The 27155-nt window shown below is 42.1% G+C and overlaps 1 protein-coding gene across 1 annotated transcript in view; it reads right to left on the bottom strand.

Moving 5' to 3' along the window:
* Window positions 1-5461: 5461 nt before the first annotated feature.
* LOC124797861 overlaps window positions 5462-27155 on the bottom strand; it is a 39049-nt gene continuing 17355 nt past the window's right edge. The window contains exons 2-3 of the mRNA XM_047260932.1: window positions 12392-12486; window positions 5462-12293 (exon numbers count right to left, since the gene is read on the bottom strand). Coding sequence (XP_047116888.1) covers window positions 10881-12278 — 1398 coding nt within the window. The 5' untranslated portion in view covers window positions 12279-12293; window positions 12392-12486 and the 3' untranslated portion in view covers window positions 5462-10880. The remainder of the gene's footprint in view (window positions 12294-12391; window positions 12487-27155) is intronic.

The raw sequence follows: 27155 nt of genomic DNA on the forward strand, positions 1-27155 counted from the left end.
CAAAGCACATTTGTAAGGCTAATGGGACAGTAGCTGTCGAGAGACATTGGGATATTCCCGGACTTAAGGACGGGGATAACTATACTGTTTCGCCATTGTGACGGAAAAGCACCTGTGAGCCAGATGTGATTGAAGACATTGTAGAGCTGTTGTCTCTGGGGAACGTCCAAGTGTTGAATCTTCGGATAGTGAATGGAATCTGTCCCTGTGGCTGTGTCTCATGAAGAGCTAAGAGCCTGCATCAATTCCCATTCAGTGAAAGGAGCTTTGTAGGGCTCAACGTGGTGCAGGATGAAATGGAGGGGCATCTGTTCAACTGATAAATAAGCATATATCCCCAGGGAGGAAACATAGCACTCCCAGCATACCTTTTTATTCCGCTTAATAATGTAACGAATCATAGCACGAAGACGCTTAAAAGTGAGGAAATTGGTCTGGGAGGGGTGTCACTTAAATCACTGCAGCACCCATCGGTGGTCCTGGACAGTGACTGCAGCGTCCTTGATCCACCTGGTACCGGACGATGATGAGAGGGACCTGTGGATAGGGGGACAGAAGTGCTAGCAGCATGAAGAAGAATGGCAGATATGCCTTGCATGACTACATCAATGGAATTCGAGAGGGAGGTGTCAAAGCAGACAGCAAATATGTGTAAAGGCCAATTGGCCCTGCGTAATGCCCAACATGGGGGTCTGTCTGCCTAGCAGCAGCAGGGGAAGTGGTCACTGTCACAAGGGTCATCATGGGATGACCAATGTAGGGAAGCCACAAGGGCAGGGGAGGAGATCATGAAATTGATAGCAGAGAAGGTGCCATGAGCGGCACTGAAGTGGATAGGGGAACCATCATTGAGGAGACAAATCGAAGTCCGTGATAAGTTGGTCGATTAGGATACCCCGGGCTGTTGATTTAACACTCCCCCCCCAGTGGATGATGGGCATTGAAGTCCCCAAGGAGGAGAAACGGGGACAGGAGTTGCTGAAGTAAGGTAGATAGTGCAACATAAGCAAGTGGCCAACCTGGAGGGAGGTAGACATTGCAAATGGTGATTGCTGGAGTCATTTGCACTGTAACCACTATCACTTCCGAGGTGGTACATAAGGGGATCCAGTCACTAAGGACATTGGAGTGAACCAAAGTGCAGGCCCCACCAGATGCTATCCCAGGGCCACCACAGTTCCGATACAACGCCCGATAACTACGTAAAGTTGGAGAGTGGTCACCACAGAAATGCGTTTCTTGGAGAACACGACAACGCAAGACGTTGAATTTCCGGTAGATGATGATAGTAGCCGTTGCAGTTCCACTGGATGATCGTGTGGCATGAGTCCAAGGTAGGCATGAAGGAGCCGAGGAGGAGGTCAGGTCACTTGGAAAGTAGTTGTTACCAACAAGGATGGAGCGACATCCATAGATAAGATGTCAGGCTCAGGTTGCTGGGGGGAGTTGGTACCTGCGGGGGCTCCGGAGATGCCTTCTCTTGGGATTTATGTTTCTTCTTCTTCTCTTTCTTAGGTGGAGGAGGACAGGACACAGGGGGATTACAGGCATCTGCAAGGTCGGGAACCGAAAGAGAGCAGGTGACTTAGGGGCCCACAGATGGAGTACCTCGTGGCCCATTGGTGGTAACAGTCTTCTGGCCTGAGAGACGCTGGGAAGAGGGTTCCCAGGAGGGAGCCCGATCACCGGCAGATGCCGAATAAGGGGGCACTTCTTCGACCGGGGTGGGGGGCGACTCCCTGACCGGAGGTTTTGGGAATGGCAGCGGAGGTGGAGGGGAGAGAGAGGAGGAAAGGAAGTAAGAGGTAAAAGTTGAAGATAATGACACCGGATGGAGTCTCTCATACTTTTGGTGAGCCTCAGTGTAAGAAGGCGAGCCAGGGATTTATATTATTGTACCTTCTTTGCTCTCTTGTAAGCTGGGCAATTCAGTGAGGGAGTGCTGGTCAGCACAATTCACACACACAGGCGGCGGAACACAAGGGGCTCCCTGATGAATGGGGTGGCCACAGTTGCCACACAAAGGGTCCGCCATACAGCGGGAAGACATATGCCCAAAATGCAAGCACTGCATAGGCGGAGGGATGTATGGCTTCACATCACATCTGTAGCACATAACCTTGACCTTCTCTGGGAGGGTATCCCCCTTGAAAGCCAGGATGAAGGCGCCACTATTGGTGCGGTTGTCTTTGCGACCCTTCTGCACACATCGAACAAAATAATGCCACACTGCTCCAGATTAGCCCAGAGTTCCTCATCAGTTTGCAGGGTGAGGTCCCTATGAAAAATGAATCCCTGGACGACCACAGGCACGAAGAGCTGTGGATTGGGTGGCAGAAGAAGCTTTGATCAACAGGGAGCCTGACCACACCTTACTAATAGGCTCCACTTCACCAAAATTGTCCTCGATAGTTTCCATGAAAAATAATGGCTTTGTGGCAGTGAATGTGTCCCCATCCATCCTAGTACAGACGAGGTAATGTGGAAAAGGTTTTAGACCAAGATGGCAAACCTGGCACCCCTCCTATGGGGTAGCCATGGAAGGGAAGGCTGCCGGGTCATGCAAGACAGCATTTATGGATCCTTCACCATTCTAAGAGACAGGCTTGTGAGAACGGCCAGATTTTTGTAGCTTGATATGCTTCAAGCGTCAAGCATCCGCCCTGATATCACTCACTCTGACCAGGGGCTCTCCCCATGGGTGTCACCCAGCCACAGCAAGGGCCGTCTGGCACGGTGGCCGTTGCCGGGAATTCCAATGCTCCAAGAAGACAAGCAACCACTCCTTGGCATACACGGGGAGGGAACAGCTCAGGTATGAGTAGTGTGATCCCTGTGTTGTCAGAGGGCTCAGCCATATGGGTACATAACAGCCCCACCACACGGACTGGCTACACGTGCTGGTGATCTAGCAGTGTGGAAGGGGGCTACAGTGGGGACAGAAACGCCAAAAGGGTGAAAGAACCGGCAAAAGGAACAAAATTGCAACCAATACAGGAAACAGGGAAGGATTGGGGATAAGGAGGGGGGGGGGGGGGGGTTGCAGGTAGAAGGAAAAGCAGCTAGGGAATGAAGAATGAGCTACAATAGCTTGGGGCCCCGTGGGCGGCAGTTTCTTTGATTTTAATAATACCTTGAGGCTTCATGGCTATAGATCAAAATAAAATCTGGAAGTCATTTATTACAAGAAAACTACAGTGATCTCATTCAGTGGAACAGCTATTTAATCTGCAAAAGAAATAAGCAGAATTTTTGTGCTTTCCTTCTGTAGCTTCCATGAGTGCAACACAAAAAATGACACTCGTGCAAGGCATGAATTTTTGAGTAGGGGGAAAAATTATAACAGCATTCCACGTGCCTAATAAATTATTGAAGTATTGGACTTTAATTACATTTGACAACTCAACATGGACATAGATCTTTCTTGACCTTAAACAAATTGTAAAAATCAGACTGATGTGGAGATGCCAAAATTGTTACTAAATCCAAAAACTTTTTGTCCAGTGCGTTGCAACTGGTGCTATAATTTGTTTTCAATTAATTAATACATGTGTAGATACCTTAAACCATGATAATTGCAACTGGTTCTGTAATCTGTTTCCAAGTATCTGAAAATGTCCATCATTGTCAACAGTTAACAAAAGGATAAATACAGAATTTAAACAAATTCATGCTACATAGTCTTTTTACTCTTTGGAAAACATTGATTCTGGCACTTTGATCAATTAACCTTTCGCCCCCCCCACAGTTTCCCCTATCCTGTGCTAGTCTGAGGAATTAGTAAGTTCTTGTATCGCATGTTGTGGAAAAAAGTTGATTTCTGAATAGACCTTGAGCTGCCATGCTTGCTGTAATTTATAAATGATGAATTTTACAGTTTCAAAATAGCAAATTACTTCCTAGTCCATAGTGAAAATGAATAATACATGTAAGGTAGAACAGTCCACTAGTGCACTACCTGTTTTTGTGTCCAAAGGGTACATTATTTTGGCAAGCGTCATCATTTGTGCTGTTGATTTGGAACCCCTTTCTGTATGTAGTCTGCACCCAAAGTTGTGTGTGTCTGTGAGTCAGCAGCGGTATTTGTGGTGCAATCTCCAGAGGCGGCATAGTTACTGGAGGGTGCTCAATCTGCCTCTGACATATGGAACTTCTGCTAGTGACTTCCCTCAGGTATGGGTAGCATACCTAACACTGCTTCGGAATCACAGGAGAAAGGAATAAATTACCTGCATGTTCCCAGAAGGTCAGTTCACCTGCACAGTTGGTGATGGTGACATGGTTACTCACTGGAATTTTGCGCCCATTGGACACGCGGAACCAGCAATATACATGGTCAGTTCAGTCAACAAATGCACGAGGCAACAAGAAAAAAAAAAAAAAAAAATCATAATTATTGTAAGATTACTTCTTTGTTTTGTATGTGAAGAGCTGGGGGCATCTATAATATGTAGTTCTTCCTGACTGATTCATTCACTGAATGGACACTCAATTGTCACACCAGCATATAGTTTTTCACTATATTATCTGGTGGCTAAATATCAGTTTTAAAATCATACAAAATAAATGTAACAGTTATTGTGTTCTACTTAGGTGTGAAAGGTTATCAACATGAGATAGAAATAAGTTTGCAAAGCTTAATTTACATAATATTGGAGCTTTGCATAGTGATTTTCTAAGTTTCCATTTAATTGCATGACACTGACTTTTCATCTGTTCTGTTTATTCTTGAGTGTCAAATGTGTGCTTGCCTGGAATAATTTTTTAAATTAAAACACAGAAGAATTATTTCTTACCTATGCTATGCAAGCAAGTTGCTCTGGCTTCCTTCTATTATGAATTCCCTAATTTTCCTCCACTTAGAAATGTCTCAGAGTCATTCCTAGCTCCTTTATGTTTTCACTGTCTCTATTGTATTGGAAACGTGTAGTTTATTTGGACTTGTTTTGTTTAACAAAGCTGAGGCAAACAATGAACAACGAACGTTCATAGAAAAATTTATGGAAGAGTAGTTGAGAATTGCATCGTGGTTAACTCAAATACATGTCGAAATATTAAGTAATCTGCAATTGGCAATTTTTACCATACACTTTAATATATTTTTAGCATTATGAAGATATATTAAAGTGAATAACAATTATTACTCAGGAAGACAAGCAGCTCTATACTACAGTTGCAATGAACCTTTACTTGATTTTTCAAAATGCACACACTTATTCCATGCCACACCAGCCGGAGAGATCGGCCATGTATGTTTGATATGTGCTTGCCTGTGTGAATGTTTTATTTCCTGAAGAAGGCTTTCGCTGAAAGCTCTGTACGTTACAGTCTTTTCATTGTGCCTGTCTGCAACTCAACGCGTCATATTTATAGTGAGTGTCTACCCTTTTCATAATACTGTTCATTTTATAAAATCATAAGATATAACTGCTCTATAATAAAAAATAGGATATAACAATAGTTTGAATATGTTAAGTATTTTTAATAACTTTAATAGCAAAACTGTACATTACACAACAACAAAATACATAAAATGCAAAAAATATGACAAGAATGAGTTTTTTCTGTCTTTATGCATATACAAGACAATTACTAACAAAGCATTTCAGTATCAAAAATTGTAGAAAGGTTCTACTGCAACTTTATACTACTCATTTCAGCTACAAATGTGCATAGAGCCGTGCAGTAGTGATCCAAGGCCTGGTTAGCCAAATTCTACACAGTAAACATGTTGATTGTCCAAAAATTCTCTGTCAGTAATATTATATTTATAGAAAATAAGGCATTCATATGATTATGGTTGCCCAACATCTAGAAGGTCTCTGAACTGGGACGGGAGCCGTTTTCTGCTAGTACATTTCTTATTGGCTATAATTATAGTTTTCCTTCATTAAAATGATATTTACGATGACAGCTTCAGTACATTTGTAACATTAGTACCATCCCACAGCAAAAGAATGTTAATATTTGACACTATGTTACACTAAATTTGTTACTTAATCTTCACCAAACTAAAACAATAGTCCCACTGTAGATCAATATGAAAAGATTTCCATCAGCAACTACGTAGGCACTTATGAGCAGTTCTATTTACTTAATACCCAAAAATCCAAAATTCACAGTGAACATAGACGGCTGATAGTGACAACTCTGAGTATAAAGGGAGATCGACTCAATTTCAATATTATCGCATTCTTTCCTTTCAATAACAAGGCCACACAGCTGCTATGCTGGCAAGGTGCAGTTCTTCCCAACACGTGTAGCAGTGTTATTTGCCTTGCTTCTACATACCCTTTCTACTCCCCATACATAATAAACTCACAATTAATAAGTTATAGTTCTTCCATTCAATTCTGCACATCTCCCTTTCCTCTTCCCCTCAAAGATGACTTCTTCACTGTCACCAATACTCAACGTACACTTTTGCTCCTCAAGATCACGTATTGTACAGAATAGTAGCACAAATAAACTGCAGCTATATTTATTCTCTGAAATCCTGAAAAATACAGATACATAGAGACTGGCCCTTCACAGTGTCAAATTATCTGAACATTTCAGACTTTAATGAACAACAACTTTACTACTTTCCAAACATATTTTTATTGTTTCAGCCATTCACCAAAATTGGCATTTGTCAGTGCATGTTCCTCACTTGTCTTACAGTGCTGCTGAAAAACAACACTTATTGTGCAATTCCTTTTTTGTACATGATCCTAACACTGTCAGATGCCACTCTCACCCATCTCAGCAGAAAATATGGCCCATTACCTCTCAACTACTGTATTTCATGATTTTCCAAAGAGCCAACCTGTTCCGTACGGTAAAGAGTATATATGGTAAACTCTGAACTATTTTTGCTTTCAAGAGTGAGAAAACAATGCAACAGTTACAACCATGAAAATGAGATAAACACAGTCATCACTAACCACATATGGCGGAATCAGAGGTACATATTTATGAACAGTTCTACATTTTAATCATAATGGTTACAGAAAGGAAGTGTGAGCACCACAATGGCATCCTTAAAATGGCAGCTTTTCCTAGCTCTGCAATATTTCCCACATTCTCTGCTCTTTTAAGAATGGGTAGCCATGTAGCTTTTCAGTGTACAAAATTTGAACATGAATTGATCATTCTGAAAATACAAAATATTTGTGCATATACAGGGGTCCCGCTCTTAAGGGGCAATAGGGAAAGTGTTAAAAAAAAAAACTTGATAAAAGAGTGTATGTAACCAAACTTGCACACAACATATCTTTATAAATGAGAAGAGAAGGTACATTACAAGAGGTCCTGGAAGTGACCTACATGCACATGTGTACACACTTCCAGTTGAATGTTTGTGACTGTTGCTGCCAGAATATTGTTGGATTTCACAGAGGATTTTCGCACCTAATTTGTTGACACAGCAGTATCTGTGTGTGTGTGTGGGGGGGGGGGGGGGCATAACTTTTAGCACCTCTTGTAATGTACCTTCATTTCTTGGTTTTTTTCCTTTTTCTATTAAGATTTTATAACACTTTTCCTGGGGCCCCTTATGAATAGGGCACCTGCTATATTACATGAAAATGGAAAATTGTAAAAACGAGACAAAATGGAGGATTGTGGTTATTCTCAAGAGAAATTTCCTTTTGATATAGTGAATAAACATTCTATAATATGCTGTGGTTCATAATTAAATAAATAATTTTTGCAGAACATCAAGAAAGTTTTTGTCCTTTTACCTATGATATACATGAATGAACTTTCAAACCGTGCAACAAATAAAAATGACATTATTAAAATAGCTTGTCAGCATCTTAAATACTGGCTTTTGGCAAATAACCCAGTGTCTGAGCATCCTGCCAGGTAGATACTCTGAATATGGGACAACTTAGGGCAATGAGTGTCCTAATGGATTCTGATGCTCATGAAGTCAAGAAACTGAACAGATTAAAACTTCAAAAGCTCCATAGAGATAACTATGAGGTCTTGATGTAGTGTGAGTGTGTGGCAACAAACCCTGCATGAAGTTTCATTGGCAGCATCTCTAACCCATCAAAATGAGGTTTACTTGTGGGAAATTTGAACATGGAGAAGATTTGGAACATAGAGATGGGATCTCTTATCTAGAACGTAGCTGAGTAGAGACAGGAGGACCAGTTGGCCCAGGAAAGACTGTCAAGGAGCCTGCAACCAAATAGAATGAAGGTATCTTCTCAGAGAATATTATTTGTGGTAGCAGTTACTGGTTTCTGATTTACATAAAGATTTTTTCTACATGTGATTTTTTTCCCCACCAGCATTATGAGGCCCGAAGGAGATCTTTCATATGAGGCTAACTAAAGTTGTGTGTCAACCACAAGGTTTTGACAGTATAAACTTATAAGCTTCTCTTAAAAATAAGAGTATTGACTAAAAAAACAAAAACAGATCAAATTTAATGGAACTAGATGAAATATATACACGATCAAGTACCACATATTTTGGACATTAACTTCTTTAAATATTAGTTGTTTTAGAATGCCGGGGTTTAAATAATTCGTAGCATTTATTTTGGAGAAGTATTCCTTGTACATTACCTATCCAGATGATGAACATGTTGGGAAGGATTTTCAGCAAATGCCTGATTAGGTCCAATTAACTATTAAAATGAAATAATATCTTAACTTCACAGTTTTCTATGGTATTACAGACAAAGGTATCATCGAGTGTTACATGTAAATGAGAAGATACGCTGGTTGGAAGAACTTACTGTAAGCAAGGCAGGTATCAGGCAGACCGTATACGCGCACGCTAGGCGATTAACAGAAAATGTTATGCTTGTCAACAAATAGCTCGCAGAATCTTATCTGTTCAAACAACAGAAAACATACAAATTCCTCCTAATGATAGACGGACGCAATAATTTCTCTCTTAATACACCTACTGCAGCCTTTGTCGAAATAATACAGCATATAATACGAGAAATGCATTCTCGTTAAATGAAATTTTGTTTGAAATTATATGAAATATCACTGTCCACATTTTGATTTGTGAACAACTGGCTAATACATATCTCAAACCATGTGAAAATGTGCCTTTGTGTAAAGCACAGTGCTTGCACATGTGACAGGTTCGTTCTGCACTGCAAGCTGAGTGGAAACATATGGGCAGCGTTAGTAAGGCAATAGCAAAACAGGAGGCAGTGCAACTTGTGAATATAATCGTTTTAGCTGTGTATGAGAAATGAGTAGAAAAAAATCACGGGGACTGACATTTTCTCCAACAAACACAAGATGAAAAAGAAGTGAAAGAAAAATGAAACTTGTCATTCTGTGAACAGATCATCTGGATGTTGTTACCTTAAAACGGGAGGGATATTACTATGAATGTGTCTTAAAATGAGGTATAATACTACAGAAAGTGAAGGACAGCATAGCAGAGGAAGATCGTCTGTCAAGTACAATTGCTGACGTTCACATACAGAGGCCACAATGTTTAACAAATGTTAATGACTCCATATACTCTGCAAAATTAAGGAGCTCAGAAACCAGGAAAATTCCTAACACCACAAAAAAAGAATTCATGGCACTGTTATTAACTATTTACATAAAATTTGCAACCATTTCATTTGCAGAGATGACAATCTAAGCCTGTGTTCTCCACATACAAGCTCATCAAACTATTTGTCACTACTGTGCACAAAATGCCCACCAAACCTGTAATAACTCAGCAGTTTTATATATACATATATCAGTAAAATAGTTGCTAATACAAAACTAACTGGAAGCCCCTATGATCACTTAGTTCATCCTTGAGTAATTGGACCCAATCACTGTCCCACTGTTCTAATCACTGTGAAGGTATCACCATTTACTCACAGTAAAGCACAAAGTTAGAAATCTGTAACCTTCAGCCGTGTTGCAGCAACTAAAAGAAAACAAAAATACATCTTTTCTTTACTTCACATGCATCTTTTTAAAATGCACAAGCCAGGAACCACAGGAACCTTCTTTCCTTTTTTTGGCAGCTATCCAGGCCTTGTAGATTATAAGAATCAAACATCTCTTCACAAATATTTATTGTACAGTATTTTATACAAATGTACATACATAATGAATGCTCAGTTTAAGCTGCTGCAGTGACAGCATATAAATCTTACATAGCTGTGTGCTACAAGTAGTCTCAATTGTGCAAATATGTTTACGTTACTAACCAATATGCTTTAATATTGTTAAATGTGATTATGCCATAACAGATCATTGACAAATAAAACTATGCCACCATACTGCAACTCAGGCTCTGTATGTCATACTTGGTATTTTAACAATTTATGGGAAATTTTATATGAACAACTGTAACATCTTATTTGTCAGCTACAATACTGTACTACTACACAACCTGATTTATCAGAGAAGCTCAGAGAGATCAAAAATTTCAGAATTACTTCGACTAGATAAAAAGGTATAAAAAAAGTCTACAATAAAGGGAAGTTAGAAAACTACATGATTCAAGCTAGCTGAGGGGCTGGTCAAATAGCCCTCTATTACACATATTCAAAATATACATTTCCAAAGTTCTATGTACAACACACTTTCCAATTAACAATCATAATTTTATTACAGTAAAACAATACAAAAGCATCACTGCACAAAATTAAGGGTCACAAAACACAGCTATCTGCGATTCTATCTCTGGGCCTGCTACTGTTTAAAATTACTCCAACAGCAGAATAAGTTATAGTGTAAGATATAGTTTTATATCTCTTACCAAATCAAGTGCATTATTTTCCCAATTAATAAAATCATAAGTCTTTATTGGAAGCACATTACCTGAAGGCATGCTTCTAAAGCCCAGCTGGAATGTGAACACCATCCCTGTCAGTCATGTGAATGAGCACATACAAATAAAATTAAAAATTAGAACAGTCTACCTGAAGACCAGGCTCTTAACAATTTAGATCGTTTCAAATCTCCTGCAAATCTAAGAATAGCTCTCTCATACGGAAGAGTTTCAACTGGCTGTTCACCAGTACCAAGCATGCATTCTATGTAGCGATGTACAGCAGCTATTCCTTGTGAAACACGTTGTGTACTGGGTACAGTAAACCTGGACACTGCCGTCTGAGGACGATACAGATGCAGAGGGGGATCCATGTCGTCTCCTTTGTAATACCTTGTCTTTCGAAGAACCAATGGTAAAGATTCATCTGTGTCATGTTCTAAGAGATCAGTACAAAAAACTATTGTTGGTATTTCAAAACTGGTGGTTGTTTTTTTCTTTGTGTCAAAATCATCTAACATACCTGCAAGAGTGTGGTGATACCTAGGCACTACATACTCACCCCAACCTAAAACAGCCACATTCCGAACTTTTCCAGCAGTTCTTTGTATGCAGTCCCTCTCGACAACAAGTCTCATAACTGGTTCTGCTTCCAAATGTGGAAATGGGAAATTCCAGGGAAGCAAAGACAATGCAATACCAAAATTTTCTTTAATTGCTGGATCCAGCAGCACTTGAGCAATTCGGTTTGGTAAGCCTTTGTCATATACTATAAATTCATTTACTCCAATAAGATGATGGTAGCTAAGAAATTCAATGATTGCAGATTTTTGCAGTACTGGTTTAAATCCGGGTACAATGCAAACTGCTGTGCTGTTTTCTAATATTGGTCTGTCAACAGGATAACCAACAGGAATGAAAACATGGGACGGCAACAAATTATCAGTCTTGAAAAATGTAACCCCAAATGGAATACCAGGAATTTGCTTTGGTTTGCAGTACAAGTTATAAGCTATAACATTATCTGCAATCACAGTTTGTTCATGGGTAAGTGCACTCTCTTTTGACTGAATTATTGTGTAACTGAATCTTCCAGTTACTGGGGTATTATTGTCTTCAAACCAAACTTCACAGCTGTACTGTGGAATAGTTTTCCCTGCTTCAACAGAGAAAACTTTCACATGACTGTGGATATCATTCTTTTCCCAGAAGGCTGAATAAACAAAATGTGTGTCAGTCAGTCGTTGCCAAGATGGCAGTGGATCAATGAAACTGACAGATTTCTTTAAATTTTGAGAGATGTTTGGAGGAAGGCACTCAGCCACTTGTCCTGGTTTTCCAAAAAAGCTCAGCACTTCCATAACATAACGCAGCCTGTTGTACTCGTGGCGGTAGAAGAGAAGTGTTATAAAACTTACCACAGACACAATCACCAAAACTAACTGATAGTATTTCTTCATCTTGATGTTTACTGTTGTGAGAATGGAGGGCTCCTCTGGATTCTCTGTGCATGACGTGATGGTATTATGTCTCATACTATTTTCATAGCTCTAAAATAGAAAGGATACAGCCAAATTCTGAATCAATAAGGCCTGTCAGAATTAAAAAAGAACATACTGAAGACACAATTAGTAGTAATTTGCCTTACATCACAATTATGCACAGTTTCTGCAGCTCCATACTACAAAATCAGCAACACAGCCTTGCGTTGTTGGTAAAGTAGTTGCTTAAAAGTTGAGTGCCCTGAAAGTAAAGTACAACATATTAAGTTAAAAACACAAGGAGGATTGTTCAGTGTTTTAGATGTTTTTGTAAAAAGTACGTAATCAGTGCCCAGCATGAGCTACATACACAAATTTGCACCTATTATAAGCTACTTCCTCATTAACTGACACTTTTATAGTCTTCTATATTTTGGAAAAATAGCATATCTGTGCCATCAGCTGTGCAATTTTATATTTATTCTCTACTGGTTTCGATTGTTACAATAACCTTTCAGGACAAAAACCTTGCACATTAATGGATGAATCATACATTTCCATCGCATATGTGCCATACAAATGTAAAATATATATAGTTGTCAAAATAGTCAAATGTGCACTATTGTAATTGTACCAAGGCACAGTGTGTTTATATGGAGTGTGTTAAGGCATACTATTAGGACAGTTAGGCTATATATGTTCGACATTTGTACGGCTCATATGTGAGAAATGTATTGTTGATCCAGCTTTTTCCAAATAACTGAACAGCTGCAGACAATCACCTACAAAAAGCTCTTCAATATTTATTTATTGGTTGGTTGGCCGTTGGAAGGGAGTATGGGTTAAGGGACTAAACAGTGAGATCGTCAATCCTTCATCTAAGACATAATCCTCTTGAGTTAGGGACCACCAGAAATTTGAATTGCGATAGTATGTAGCAGTGGTAAGGTCGATGCATTGAAAGCAATACTGATACAAGAAATGTAAAATAATTTAAAGAGAGGTAAAAGTAAGTGGGTTGGGTTCAACTAAGGTGAGAGGAACCTCATCCCACATCTGAGTGCGGCTAATACAGTAGTGGAATAAATAATGCCTTCTAACCAGAAGAGGCTAAAAACATTATGAAAATCAGTTGGACCAACAGCAGTAAAATAAAGTGAGAGAAATAATCACAGCACTGGGTGGGTGGACACAATCAAGTGCCCCCAGGGTCTGGCTCGTGATGGGAGGCATCCCTCACACAAGGGTCGCCTCCTCCCCCAAATCCCCATTACAGTCACAGAGTCAAAGATGGGAACAGAACCCACTCTCTTGGAGGATGCATAGAAAACTGTTCTACTGTTCTTTGACCAGCAGCTACAATCAAAGACAAGGAATCCCCTTAAGGTCTTTGCCTTTACTGAAGTGCTTCTCCCAAAAATTAAACAGGGTGTGCAAGAAAAAGGACAAATTTTATTTAAAAAGCTATTACGTTTGAGAAAAATGGGACGAACAGGCCTAGCATGTGACAGGAGACACCCGAATGCTAAAAACTCCAGCCCCACCCCAAAAGCTTTTTGAAATGTCAAGTCTGAGAATAGAAACCTCTCAACCACTTCCTTGGAAGAAATAAGAACCAGTCTAACAGTCCACACATTGTCTGCTATGTAAGAGGCAAAGGATCTGGAAGAGCACACTTGGCATAGTGAGCCAGAAGGTAAGAGGCATTCCATTAGGATGTTAGCAACCGTCTGTATGGCTCCACAACCAAAAAGGAGGTAGCTCATTATATAAGATGAAACTTGGTGATGGGCCATAAATTGGTTTCAGCAACCAATCAGCCAGTCAAATTCTTTTTGTTCAGTTGGTTTTCTTCAGTCAAATGAAATTAATTCCTTTGGCCACATCAGATGTATGAATATTTTCACTCACTCTCTAGGTTTGAGTGCTTTCACTTGTGACAACTGACAAACTCTGGCAGTTACATCTGTAATACAAACGTTTTCACTCATTCTCTGGGTTTGAGTAATTTCATTTACATACTGTTTCAGCCTTTTCAATTATACATGAAAAATCACTAGTGTTGCCAACATCTTTTCGAAACAAATAATATATCTTATTTCAATGAGAGGAGAATAAAATTTATATTTCTAAAAATAATAGTTTGCTGGGGAAATATAATTCTGTGTCCAGAATGAGATTTTCACTCTGCAGCGGAGTGTGCGCTGATATGAAACATTCCTGGCAGATTAAAACTGTGTGCCTGACTGAGACTCGAACTCGGGACCTTTGCCTTTCGCGGGCAAGTGCTCTACCATCTGAGCTACCGAAGCACGACTCACGCCCAGTACTCACAGCTTTACTTCTGCCAGTATCTCGTCTCCTACCTTCCAAACTTTACAGAAGCTCTCCTGCGAACCTTTCATAATTGTGTGTGTTTCACATTAAGAGACTCGGCAGACCATTACTGGATACTATACAAGCAGTGACTACCAGCAGATATGCTGACAGCCACTTCATATGAATGGAAGGTTATGATTTGCATTAACCCCCTCTCCACCCACTCCTCCCCTGGAAATTTGTGTGCCTGCAATGCAGAACGAGATGCATAAAACATTTTTTCTCCCCCATCTTTCAGCCCCTCTTACGAGGTTGGGTTGTATCTAGAGCTTAGCTCTTTTCAGCCATAGGTGCTTTATAATACTGTTGGGACTCCATTTATTTATATTATTTGGAAAAAAATGATATTTCCTGTTTTACTTGAAATATTTATTATCCAATTCAGTAACAATAATTCTTCAATAATTCATTATGTGTCTGCTATTCCTATTCATTATTACTTTCTTCCTTTTTCCTACTTAATCTGCTTCTTCCTCTTTTTCTTCTTGTTCCTGGGGGGAAATGATGTTATATCTCGGCATTCGCCTTACGGGTAGGGAAAACTCCTCAAAAACCCCACCTGGGATAAGTTATCTTACATGTTTTACTTTATATCGTATTTATTCTCTAGTATCTCAATTTATTTAATTTTTATTATAGAACTGACATTACACTTCAGCTTTCATTAACAAAATGGCTAATATTATTAGAAGGTCCAAGTGGAATTGTTCTACCAAATTCTTCATTAGTCTCCCTAATACATTGGGCTACAGTGTGTGATGGAAATATATACTGCTAGCGTGTAAAATTAAAATTCATAAATTCTTCTTTTAACATTTTAGTTGTTAACATACCAGAGTGAAGTCTATTCATTCCTATATCAAGCTCAATAAGTCTGTGCCGTAGCGGTAATATATTTACTAAATTATATATGTCTTGATTTGTAATATAGAGACCTGATCAAGCAGAAATTCGTAGTATCCTTCTTTCTGTGCTTAAAACTCTCTCTGTTTGCTGTTTACTTGCAATCCATACTGGTGTCCCATATTCCAGGACTGGTCTTATAAACGTTTTACAAGTATAAATCAATGTACTATTGGGTGCTCCTCTTATATAATCTAATTAACTTTAGGAGACCAATTCTTCTCCTTACCTTTACTAGGATATTATCTAGGTGAGGCTTCCATGACAGTGTTGTGTCCATTATAAGACCTAAATAATTTGCTTTTGGTTTTGGTAGGATTTCTTCTGCCCAGAATTTTAACTTTACTTTATCTGGTGTTTGTAATTTATTTGTAGTAAAATTTCTGTGTCTAAATATCACCAATTGACTCCTCTGCACATTAGGTTTAATATGCCAGGTGCCAATCCATTTTTCTAATTTTGTGAGGTTTTGTGTGTTTATATTATTCAATTCTTCGGATGTTCTCTCATTACACCAATAAACTGTATCATCTGAGGAAAGTGCTAAGCCTTCATTCTAATGGGTAGGCTGTGGAATATCAGCTGTATATAAGCTATATAGCAAAGGTGAAAGAATAGTACCCTGTGACACCCTGGCTTCTGGAATGCATGGACTAGAGAGTTTGTTATTGACCGATACATATGTAGGTCTATTGTCAATGATAGAACTAAGGAGTAAGATAAATTTAATTGGGATACCAAAGTTTATAAGCTTGTAATATAATCCTGGTTGCCATACCCTATCAAAAGCTCTTTCTATATCCAAATATAAGGCTGATGCACAAACTGTGATATTTAAGGCATTGGTAATACTAGTACATATTCTAATAATAGGATCTATAGTTCAATGTTGTTGTCTAAAACCTGCTTGTATGTCAGGTATGTCCCATTGGTCTTCTGCAAATTATGTAATCGTCTGTTTAATATTGACTCAAGATTTTCCAATAGTTGATAATAGTGTTATAGGGTGATAGGATGTAGGATTATTTAATGGTTTTCCAGGTTTTGGTAATTATTTTCTCCCCTGGTGCTACTCTAAGATGTAGTGTGCTAATTCCATCCATTCCAGGTTAAGTGTTTTAGCCATTATTTATTGCTTATCTATTTCCTCTTCTGTAATTTCTTGAATCAGTGCTAATTGTTCTTCATTTAAAACTTCTGGTGATGTAAAAGTCATTGACATTTCTTCTTCAACTTTTTGTTTGTGTGAATTATTAAAAAATTGGATCCTTAGGTATATTATGAGTTTCTATTAAAACTTCTCTAAAAATTTGTGCCTTTTCTTGAATATCTGTTGTTATATTCCCATTATATTGTAGTGGAGGATCAATGTCTTCCAGAACTTGTTTAATTGTTTGTGATCTAACAATACACACGTCTTTGCCCATCTTTGTGAGCGAAAATCTGTTAATTGTCTTTTAACAAGCATATTCAACCTGTTCCATTCTACTATCAATTCTTCAAACTGAAATCCTTTTACCGGCAATATATCTTACGTTTTTGTTTTATAGTTGCCAAAATATTTTCAGGTACCTTTTCTAGATTTTCTTTTATTCTTTTTACTGGAGCATTTTCATATTGCACTTGTTTTAAAGCTGCTACTGTGTCATCGTTATACTGGTATAATTCTTCAATTCTTGTTATATCAGTCACTTCTGGTATATTTTCATCAAGTAATGTTTGATATTTTTCTTGGCCCATCTTTTTTAAATCATATATTACTTTTGTGCTTTGTTGGTTTTTGATAGAATGGTACATTGTAGTTCTTACTAACAGTGGTAGATGATCACTAGCAATACTTTTGCCTATCCAGTGAGCAGTGAAAGTCGATGTATATTGTTACTGTATAAAGTATGATCAGGTATTGATGTACCTATGTGGTTTATAAAAGTAGGCTCTTCGTTGTCAACTTGTTGAATATTAAATTTTGTAAGGATAGACTCTAGTATTCTGCCATTTGTATTCATTCCGGAATCTCAAAAAGCATTAGATCTAGCGTTTAGATCACCCATAATAATGAAAGGGCCCAGACTTGTCATATATTCAAAACATTCTATTGGTAATCTGTCCTTTGGAGAGAGAGATATATATTGTTGTTAAATAGGTAAATTTCTTAGTTCTTGTTTGTGTCTTTAATATCACAGCTTTTACATTTTGCAAATTTTCTGGCAAATCAATCCTAACTGCTGGAAAGTTTTTGCTATGTAATACTGCTACACCTCCACTACCATTCCTTCCACTGGTATTAGTATCATATCTATGGCATATAAAATACTTGATCTTATTGGATACTCAGATGCCTATGTCTCTGCAATACCAATCACATTGACGTTTTCTGACTCTATTATACGTTCTATTAAATTAATTTTCGATCGTATACCATTTTCATTGACAAAGGCAATATTGGTTTCTCTAGCAAATACATTATTTTCTCGAGGATCCATTTTTATATGCTATCTGCAAAATTAGAGCTGGTTTCTATTCTTTAAGATATTTGTTAAGTACTGTCAACTTTTGGAGAAGATGTTTCTTCTACTTGTATTTTTCTCTGTGGACTATTCTTTTTCAATGGTGGCCATTGCTTTGGTGCCAACTGTAGTGGTTCTTGTATTGTACGGTCCTGAAGATTGTTTATTTGGATATGCATGGAGTTTACTCTCTCTGTGATAGCAATTTTCCTACTGAAGAATTTCTTTGCTACATCTCCAATGGCTGTTTCTATTTTATTCTTCCTATCAGGTAGTATACTGATCACAGCTGTAGTAACTGCTCTAAGCAAATCATCTACTTGAAAATATTTTTCGTCAATGTCAGCTTCCTTTGTAACTGGTGTATTGATGCAGTGTACTTTGACAGTTGTGTCAATCAATGCGGCCTCTTTTGGTGTCTTGGGACATCTAACATCAGTTGCTGGGTGGTATTCTCCACGTGTCCGACATTTTGGTTTTATGTTTTTAGCTGTGCAGCTACTTGTAAAATGTTGAACTGCACATTTACCGCATTTTGGTGGCTTTGTGCAGTTGTTAGTAGAATGTTCGAAGCTAAAACATTTTACACATTGTACTGGTTTTTTTTTTTTTTTTTTTTTTTTTTTTTTTTTTTTTTTTTTGTGGTGTTTAAGGGCGCTCAACTACTGAGGTCATTAGTGCCCAGTCACCGTCGTTAGAGCACATGGAATCTAGTAAAACTCAAGGGGAGGGGGGGACACCAGAAAGACCTGACAAAGATGCAGATAAAAGAAGTAAAAAGGTTAGATGTCTTTGGACAAGCCAGTTAAAGTTATAAAACGCAGAACACGAGCAGCTGCTCAAGCGTCATCAGCTAAAGTATCCGGTAAAGTAGATGGCAGGGACAGGACAACACGAGATTGACTAAAGCGGGGCCATGACAATAAAACATGGCGCACTGTTAATGCCTGACCACAAGGGCAGTGCGGGGCTGGGTCACCGGAGAGCAGGTAGCGGTGGCTAAACCGGCAATGCCCAATCCGCAACCTGGTCAGAAGGACCTCCTCTCGCCGAGATGATCGGGAGGAGGTTGTCCAAGCAGTTGGGAGCAGTTTTACTGCCCGGAGCTTGTTTCCTTGGAGGGATGACCAAGCATCCCACCACAACGACACAAGCCTCTTACAAACATCCCCACGAACGTCAGATGACGGGACACAATGGGAGGCTGGCCGAGGCAGGAGGACTGCAGCCTTGGCTGCAGCATCCGCAGCCTCATTCCCAGGCACTCCTACATGTCCGGGAACCCACAGAAAGCTGACAGGAGAACCATTATCAGCGAAAGAATGGAGGGACTGCTGTATCCGTTGAATCAAGGGATGGACCGGATAGGGAGCTCCAAGGCTCTGAAGAGCACTGAGTGAATCAGAGCAGAGTACATACGATGAATGGCGGTGGCAGCGGGCATACTGAACGGCCTGATGGAGAGCAAAAAGCTCGGCCGTAAAGCTCAAACATTGGTCGAGGAGCCGGTATTTAAAGGTGGCGGCCCCGACGACAAAGGCACAGCCGACACCATCGTCAGTTTTGGAGCCATCGGTGTAAATAAAGGTGTGACCGGCAAGTCGAGCACGAAGTTCGACAAACCGTGAACAATACACTGCAGCCGGAGTACCCTCCTTCGGGAGTGAGCTGAGGTCGAGATAAATATGAACCGGAGCCTGGAGCCAAGGTGGTGTCGGGCTCTCACCCTCTCTGAAGGTGGTAGGGAGGGCAAAATCCAATTGTCGAAGCAGGCAACGGAAGCAGACTCCGGGGGGCAGCAGGGCAGGCACATACAACCCGTACTGACGGTCGAGAGAATCGGCGAAGAAGGACTGGTAAGAGGGGTGGTCGGGCATAGACAACAGCCGGCAGGCATACCGACACAGCAGTATGTCGCGCCGATAGGTCAATGGTAATTCAGCAGCTTCAGCATAAAGACTCTCAACAGGACTAGTGTAGAAGGCTCCGGTCGCAAGACGTAACCCCCGATGGTGGATGGAGTTGAGACGGCGTAAGATGGATGGCCGAGCAGACGAAGCTCCCATAATCCAGCTTCGATCGGACTATGGACCGATACAAGCGAAGCAGGACAGTGCGATCCGATCCCCAACATGAACCACTAAGAACTCTGAGGACATTAAGGGAATGTGTACAACAGGCCGCCAAATAAGAGACGTGCGGAGACCAACACAGTTTCCTGTCCAACGTGAGCCCTAGAAACTTTGTTGTTTCCACAAATGGGAGAACAACGGGACCGAGATGTAAGGATGGCGGAAGGAACGCTTTATATCGCCAAAAGTTGATACAAACCGTCTTCTCTTCAGAGAACCGGAAGCCATTTGCCACGCTCCATGAGTATAGGCTGTCTAGACAACGCTGAAGGCAGCGCTCCAGGAGGCATGTTCTCTGGGCACTGCAGTAGATCGCGAAGTCATCGACAAAGAGAGAGCCTGAGACATTAGGTGGAATGCAATCCATAATTGGATTGATCGCGATGGCAAAAAGGGCTACGCTCAAGACGGAGCCCTGAGGCACTCCGTTCTCCTGGAGGAAGACGTCGGACAATACGGAACCCACACGTACCCTAAACTTTCGATCCGTTAAAAAGGAATCAATAAAAAGGGGCAGGCGACCGCGTAGGCCCCACCTGTGCATAATGCGGAGGATACCTCCTCTCCAACAGGTTTATCATAAGCCTTCTCCAAATCGAAGAACACGGCTACCGTTTGGCGCCTTCGCAAAAAGTTGTTCATGATGAATGTCGACAAGGTCACAAGGTGGTCAACAGTGGAGCGGCGGCGACGAAAGCCGCATTGGACATTGGTAAGCAGCCGTCGAGATTCAAGAATCCAAACTAACCTAGCATGAACCATGCGCTCCATCACCTTACAGACACAGCTTGTAAGAGAAATGGGGCGGTAACTAGAAGGAAGGTGTCTATCCTTCCCGGGTTTGGGTATATGAACAACGACGGCGTCACGCCAACACATGGGGACCTGACCTTCGGTCCAGACGCGATTGTAGGTATGAAGAAGGAAGCTTTTGCCTGCCGGAGAAAGGTGTGCCAGCATCTGAGCGTGAATGGCATCTGGCCCCGGAGCAGAGGACCGGGACAGTGCAAGCGCACGTTCGAGTTCCCGCATAGTAAAGGGGGCATTATAAGTTTCCAGATTCAGTGAGTGGAAGGAAGGTCGCCGAGCCTCTTCTGCCTCTTTCCTGGGAAGGAAGGCAGGGTGGTAATGGGCGGAGCTTGAAACCTCCGTGAAAAACCGGCTGAAGGCGTTGGAAACAGCCACAGGATCAACGAGGACCTCATTACCTGAGGTCATGCCAGGTACCGAGGAGTGGGCCTTAATGCCCGACAGCCGGCGCAGGCCACCCCAAACGACAGAAGAGGGAGTAAAACTGTTAAACTGTGAAAGAGGCCCAATAAGCTTTTTTGCTGTCTTTGATGACTCTACGGCATTGCGCTCGGAGTCGTTTGTATCCAATACAATTCGCCAACGTAGGATGGCGGCGAAAGGTGCGTAAAGCACGTCGTCGAGCACGGATAGCGTCTCTACAAGCCTCGTTCCACCAGGGGATGGAAACGCGACGTGAAGAAGAGGTAGTACGAGGAATGGAACGTTCGGCAGCATTGATAACAGCTGTGAGGTATTCGACCTGACTGTCACAACTGAGAAAATCGTGGTCCGGAAAGGTCACCAGGGAGGAGTAAAGTCCCCAGTCAGCTTTCGGTATGTTCCAGCTCGAAGGACGTGGGGATGGGGTGTGGTGCAGGAGACGAACGACACAGGGGAAGTGGTCGCTCGAATAGGTGTCAGGAAGGACATACCACTCGAACCGACGGGCAAGAGTGGTAGAACAGATCGAGAGGTCCAAGTGGGAGTAGGTATGAGTAGAGTCCGAGAGGAAAGTCGGGGCGCCAGTATTGAGGCAGACAAGATGAAGATGGTTGAAGACATCCGCCAAGAGTGAGCCTCTTTGACAGGATGCAGGAGAGCCCCAGAGGGGATGATGGGCATTGAAGTCGCCAAACAATAAAAACGGCGGGGGGAAGCTGAACGATCAGGCGCATCATGTCAGCCCGACTAACAGCAGATGACGATGGAGAGTAGATGGTACAAACTGAAAAAGTAAAAGCAGAAAGAGTAATACGGACAGCTATTGCTTGGAGTGGGGTGGTCAATGGGATGGGATGGTAATAGACATCGTCCCGAACGAGCAACATGACCCCACCATGAGCTGGGATACCGTCCACAGGGGTGAGGTCATACCGCTCCGAGGTATAGTGGGTAAAGGCAATAAGGTCAGTCGGGCGCAACTTGGTTTCCTGGAGACCAAGGACGAGCGGACAGTGCGGGCGGAGGAGCAGTTGTAATTCCTCCCGATTAGATTGAATACCTCTTATGTTCCAATGTAACAAGGCCATCGCTAGTCAAAAAAGAGGGGGAACGAGACGGGGGAAGAGCTGGTCACCTCGACGGCCGCGGAGGGCCAGGTTTCGAGGGAACAACGCTACAACCGGCGGAAGGCGGATCCTGTTCCATCGAGTCGTCGCCAGCTGCGGCCGCTGTCCCTGGTTGTGTAGGAGGGGCAGCATCATTTGCCGACGAGAGGCCAGCTGAGCACCTGGCAGCAGAGCGTCCCAGCGAAACTGAGGACGGTCGAGAGCAGCGACTCACGGATGGAGTGTCAGACGAAACGCGCCGAGGTGGAGAGGGGGATAGACTGCTTCTTGGAGGCCTTCTTGGAAGTCCGAGGAGGCACAGGGATGGTGGGCTGGACCCGAAGAAGGTCCTCACGCGCGGGGTCCATGAACGTTTCCCCGATGGATGCCTGAGAAGAGGATCGCTTCTCAGGCGGGGGGGGGGGGGGGGGGGGGGGAGGGTGACCCCTGGGGCAGAGGGGGCGGGGGCCACGGGGGAGGAGGATTTGGAAGGGAGGGATTTGGGAGGCGGAGGCAGAGACCCCGGATGGGTGGAGGAGGCGGAGGGGGGACAGGATAGGGGTGAGGATACCACGGAAGGAGTGGACACATCTGAGGCAAACGAAGTGGTCAACGGCATGGGATGGAGGTGGTCATACTTCTTCCTGGCCTCAGAATAAGAGAGCCGATCCAAAGTTTTGAGTTCTTGTATCTTCTTCTCCTTCTGATATGCGGGGCAGTCTGAGGATCTAGGCGAGTGGATGCCAGGACAATTAATGCACCGAGGTGTTGGGGTGCATGTATGTTCCTCACGAAGAGGACGTCGACAATCGCCACAAAGGGGCTCAGCCTCACACCGTGACGACATGTGCCCAAAACGCAAACACCGAAAACAGCGCATAGGAGGTGGGACGTAAGGTCGCACGTCGCACCGGTAGCACATCACCTTTACCTTCTCCGGGAGAACGTCCCCCTCGAAGGCGAGGATAAAGGCCCCGGTGTCGATGCGACGGTCTTTGGGGCCGGGCTGGACTCGCCGGACGAAATGCACGCCTCGGCACTCCAGGTTGTCCCTGAGCTCCTCATCAGATTGTAGCAGGAGGTCACGATGAAAAATAACCCCCTGCGTCCTATTTAGTGCCAGATGCGGGACAATGGACACTGGGATGTCCCCTAGGCGGTCGCATGCCTGGAGCGCCGCCGACTGTGTGGCGGAGGTGGTCTTTATTAGAACGGACCCCGAACGCATCTTACTGAGAGCCTCGATTTCCCCGAAGATGTCCTCAATGTGCTGAACAAAGAACATGGGCTTGGAGGTGGCGAACGTCCCCCCATCGGTTCGAGAACAGACCAAATAGCAGGGGAAGTACTTCTCCCCAATCCGGCGGGCCTGTCCCTCCTCCCAGGGAGTGGCCAAGGGGGAAAGGGCAGGAGAACCAGAACTAGAAACAGTACCTTTCCTTTTGAAAGACTCGGCCGCAGAGCGACCTGATACGTGTTGACGTTTCATCTGCGAAACGTCTGCCCCGATACCACCCACTCCGACCAGGGGCTCTCCCCACGGGCGCCACCCAGCCTCAGCAAGGGCCATCTGGCAGGATGACCGTTGCCGGGAGTCCTGATGCCCCAAGGAGACGGGCATCTACTCCTTGGCCGACGTGGGGAGGGTGCAGCTCAGGTATCGGCAGTACGATCCCTGTGTTGTCAGGGGGCTACAACCTAGAGGGTACATGACGACCCCACCACAACGGGCTGGCTACCGTGCTGGATTTCTGGTGCCATGGAAAGTCCATCATGATCGTAGGTGCAGATTGGGACGCACTATGGGCGTAACTTGTACAACCCATCAGGCGTTTAGGCCCAATTGGAGGAATAGTGGGTATGGTTACAACGCCGTTACAATGCTGAGTGCCAAGGTTTTAGTTCACTGAGGACCAGTGGTACACCACGTAAGGCGTCCTTCCCCAAAAGGCTCGTACTTCTGTAGAATTTTGAAAAATGGAGGTCAAACCCCAAGGGGGACCATCACATGGAAGGCCGAAACGGTTGAAACTCCTTTTAGTCGCCTCTTACGACAGGCAGGAATACCTCGGGCCTATTCTTACCCCGGACCCGCAGGGGGGGGGGGGGCATTGTATTGGTTGTGGAGGAGCAAGCTTTGAAGTTTCTAGTGTATGTGCCTTGCAAAAAATCTTCTAATGATTTTTTAGAAGATAATCCACTGTATGTTGATCACGCATAATCACACACATTTTTGAATTTCCTTTCCTGTTTCTTTGGATTTTATTCTAACTACCCTGACAAAATTGAAGTCTAGTTTCTTGAGAACTACTTCAACGTCATTAATTGCAACATCAAAATCAACGTTTGTTATGACTACACTCAAACTTTGAACAAAATTCCTGAAATTTCTTTGCTGCTGTTGTCTAGGATTGTAATAAGGTCTCATTGCTTCAACTTTCATTTCTGGTCAGCAATTTGCATTTAGTTTTTTGACAATTAGTTCCTCAATATTTGGGTTTTTACTGATGAGAATTACGCTACCATTTCGACTGAATTTTATGTCCTCCATTTTTTGTGCCAGATTTACTTGTTTTAATTTAGTGTACAATGTCTTTGTTGTTTCGCCTTTTTCTAGATTTGAAACGCAAACTACATGCTCACGATCAGTATAATATTTTGTAATTGTCTCTTCATTGTCAGACTCTATGTCTGTTAAATGGCTTTTTTCCTTCAGTTTCATTTGGATAGTGTAGCCCTGTTCTTCATTACCTTGAATAACTATGTTAAATATGTGTTGATTGTCCTCTTGAATGGTGTCTGTAACATATGGGTGTTGATCTCCATTTTGGTCAGTATCTATAACTGTTAGATATTTCTGTATCTTTCCAGTTGGCTGTTGTGTTGGTGTTTTTTCATTAGTTGTCTCATTTTCAACTAACTTGTGTTTGCGTTTTGATTTTTGTGTGTCTGTTTTCTTTGTCATACTAGCATGAGCTAAAGTGCTATGTCCGTTTGGTTCTACTCACGGATTATTCTTTGCCCTGTTCTGCGCTTTGGCCTCTGCAAACACGGGCTGATCCGACATGAATGGGGCCCTGGCTTGCCAATACCCTAGCTAACTTCCCTATTTCCAGCTGTCTGGAAAACTTGTCTACTGAATGACAGATATAAATGCAGAACACGACAATTTTGATTAGCAAATAAATTTGCTGATTTGCTTCAAATGACTTTGCGAGACAGCTTTGCTGCCTTTTTGTCAACCAGGAAGCAAGCAAACACAAGAGGTAGGAAGCACCCGCTCCTCCTGCTGCCCTGGATGGCAGCACAGGTGATGTAGCATGTGGCGCCAATCAGTCCTGAAGGCTGCAACCATTGTATCAAACAGTTTACAGTGATGGCCAGAGACAGGCTTAACTGTGAAACTGAAGTATCTATATAGGAATGTGAATACTATTTCTTCATGCCCATGCAATTTTATATCTGCTACTTTTTAAAGGCTGTAAAATGTAACCAGATTTGTGTGCACACGATTTATCTCTTTATTATGTTTATTGTTTATGCAAATAGCGCACACGATTTATCTCTTTATTATGTTTATGGTTTATGCAAATAGCAAGTAACATAATTTCTCCTCAATTATTTTCTGTACAAATAAATGTCTCAATTAGTGTTTAGGGGCTAGATTAAAATGATTTTTAATTGATGGACATCATCAGACCTTCTCAGTAAAACAGAATTCAAACAGTGCTTAAAATTTTGCAATGTTCCTTTCTCCATCACCTTTATGCTCAACTTTCTATCCCCAACAATACACCAGCTTAATTAGTTACATGTTAATTGCATCTGAAAAATCTTAATCCACAGCAATATATGAGTAAGTTTCAAATGATGAAAAGAAAATTTAGTCTAGGTTCAGTACATAATTAAATTAACCCTCTGGAGATATGGGTGCTCCAGTTGTATACCAATGCCTCAGTTCAACTAAGCAAAATATTACAGACTGGTTTCACTCAGAAGAATGAATGTATAGCTCAGCCAACTAAAACACCAAAAAGTTGTTTATATCAAAGAAAACGATCAATTTTTTGAAATATAATTTAATTGGAAAATGGATAGATAAAGCATTACTCACCAAGGGGTGGCAGGAGAACATAAATATAATGGTTTGTTCATTGGTTTAAGTATCAAAGGGACCAAACTATGAGGTCATCAATCCCTCCTACCTGTAACAGGCAAGGCAACAAAAATGTGCACCAAAGAAGAGAATAGTGTGTGAAACCCAAGGAAAGAAAACCTCAAAGTCTATCAAAGGTCAGTAATGCCTAGATAAAGGAACAAGGAAGGAGAAAAGAGGGGCGAGGAAGAAAGGCAGATGGGGTGCACTATGCAAGGAGCAGTAGCTGGTGGAGGTCCTTGAAGGCATACACTGCAATGAGGGACATGCTCCTCCTGCCCCCAACCACTTATCAGAGGCTCCTCGCCCAACAATACACAGAAATGACTAGCAACATGAGCAGGTTGAGAGAAGCACAAGAAAATACAGGTAGAACACCAAATAGGATCAAACAGACAAGAAGGGTGAAGAAGAGCAAGAGAATGGGTACAATGAGGGTTGGAGCAGATCTCCAAGCCCAGCTGGCCACTGCCCAATCACGGCAGAGGAAGCAACAGGGTGTCCCGCCAACCCCT

This window comes from Schistocerca piceifrons, chromosome 5 (genome assembly GCF_021461385.2).
Source record: "Schistocerca piceifrons isolate TAMUIC-IGC-003096 chromosome 5, iqSchPice1.1, whole genome shotgun sequence".
Lineage (NCBI taxonomy): Eukaryota > Metazoa > Arthropoda > Insecta > Orthoptera > Acrididae > Schistocerca > Schistocerca piceifrons.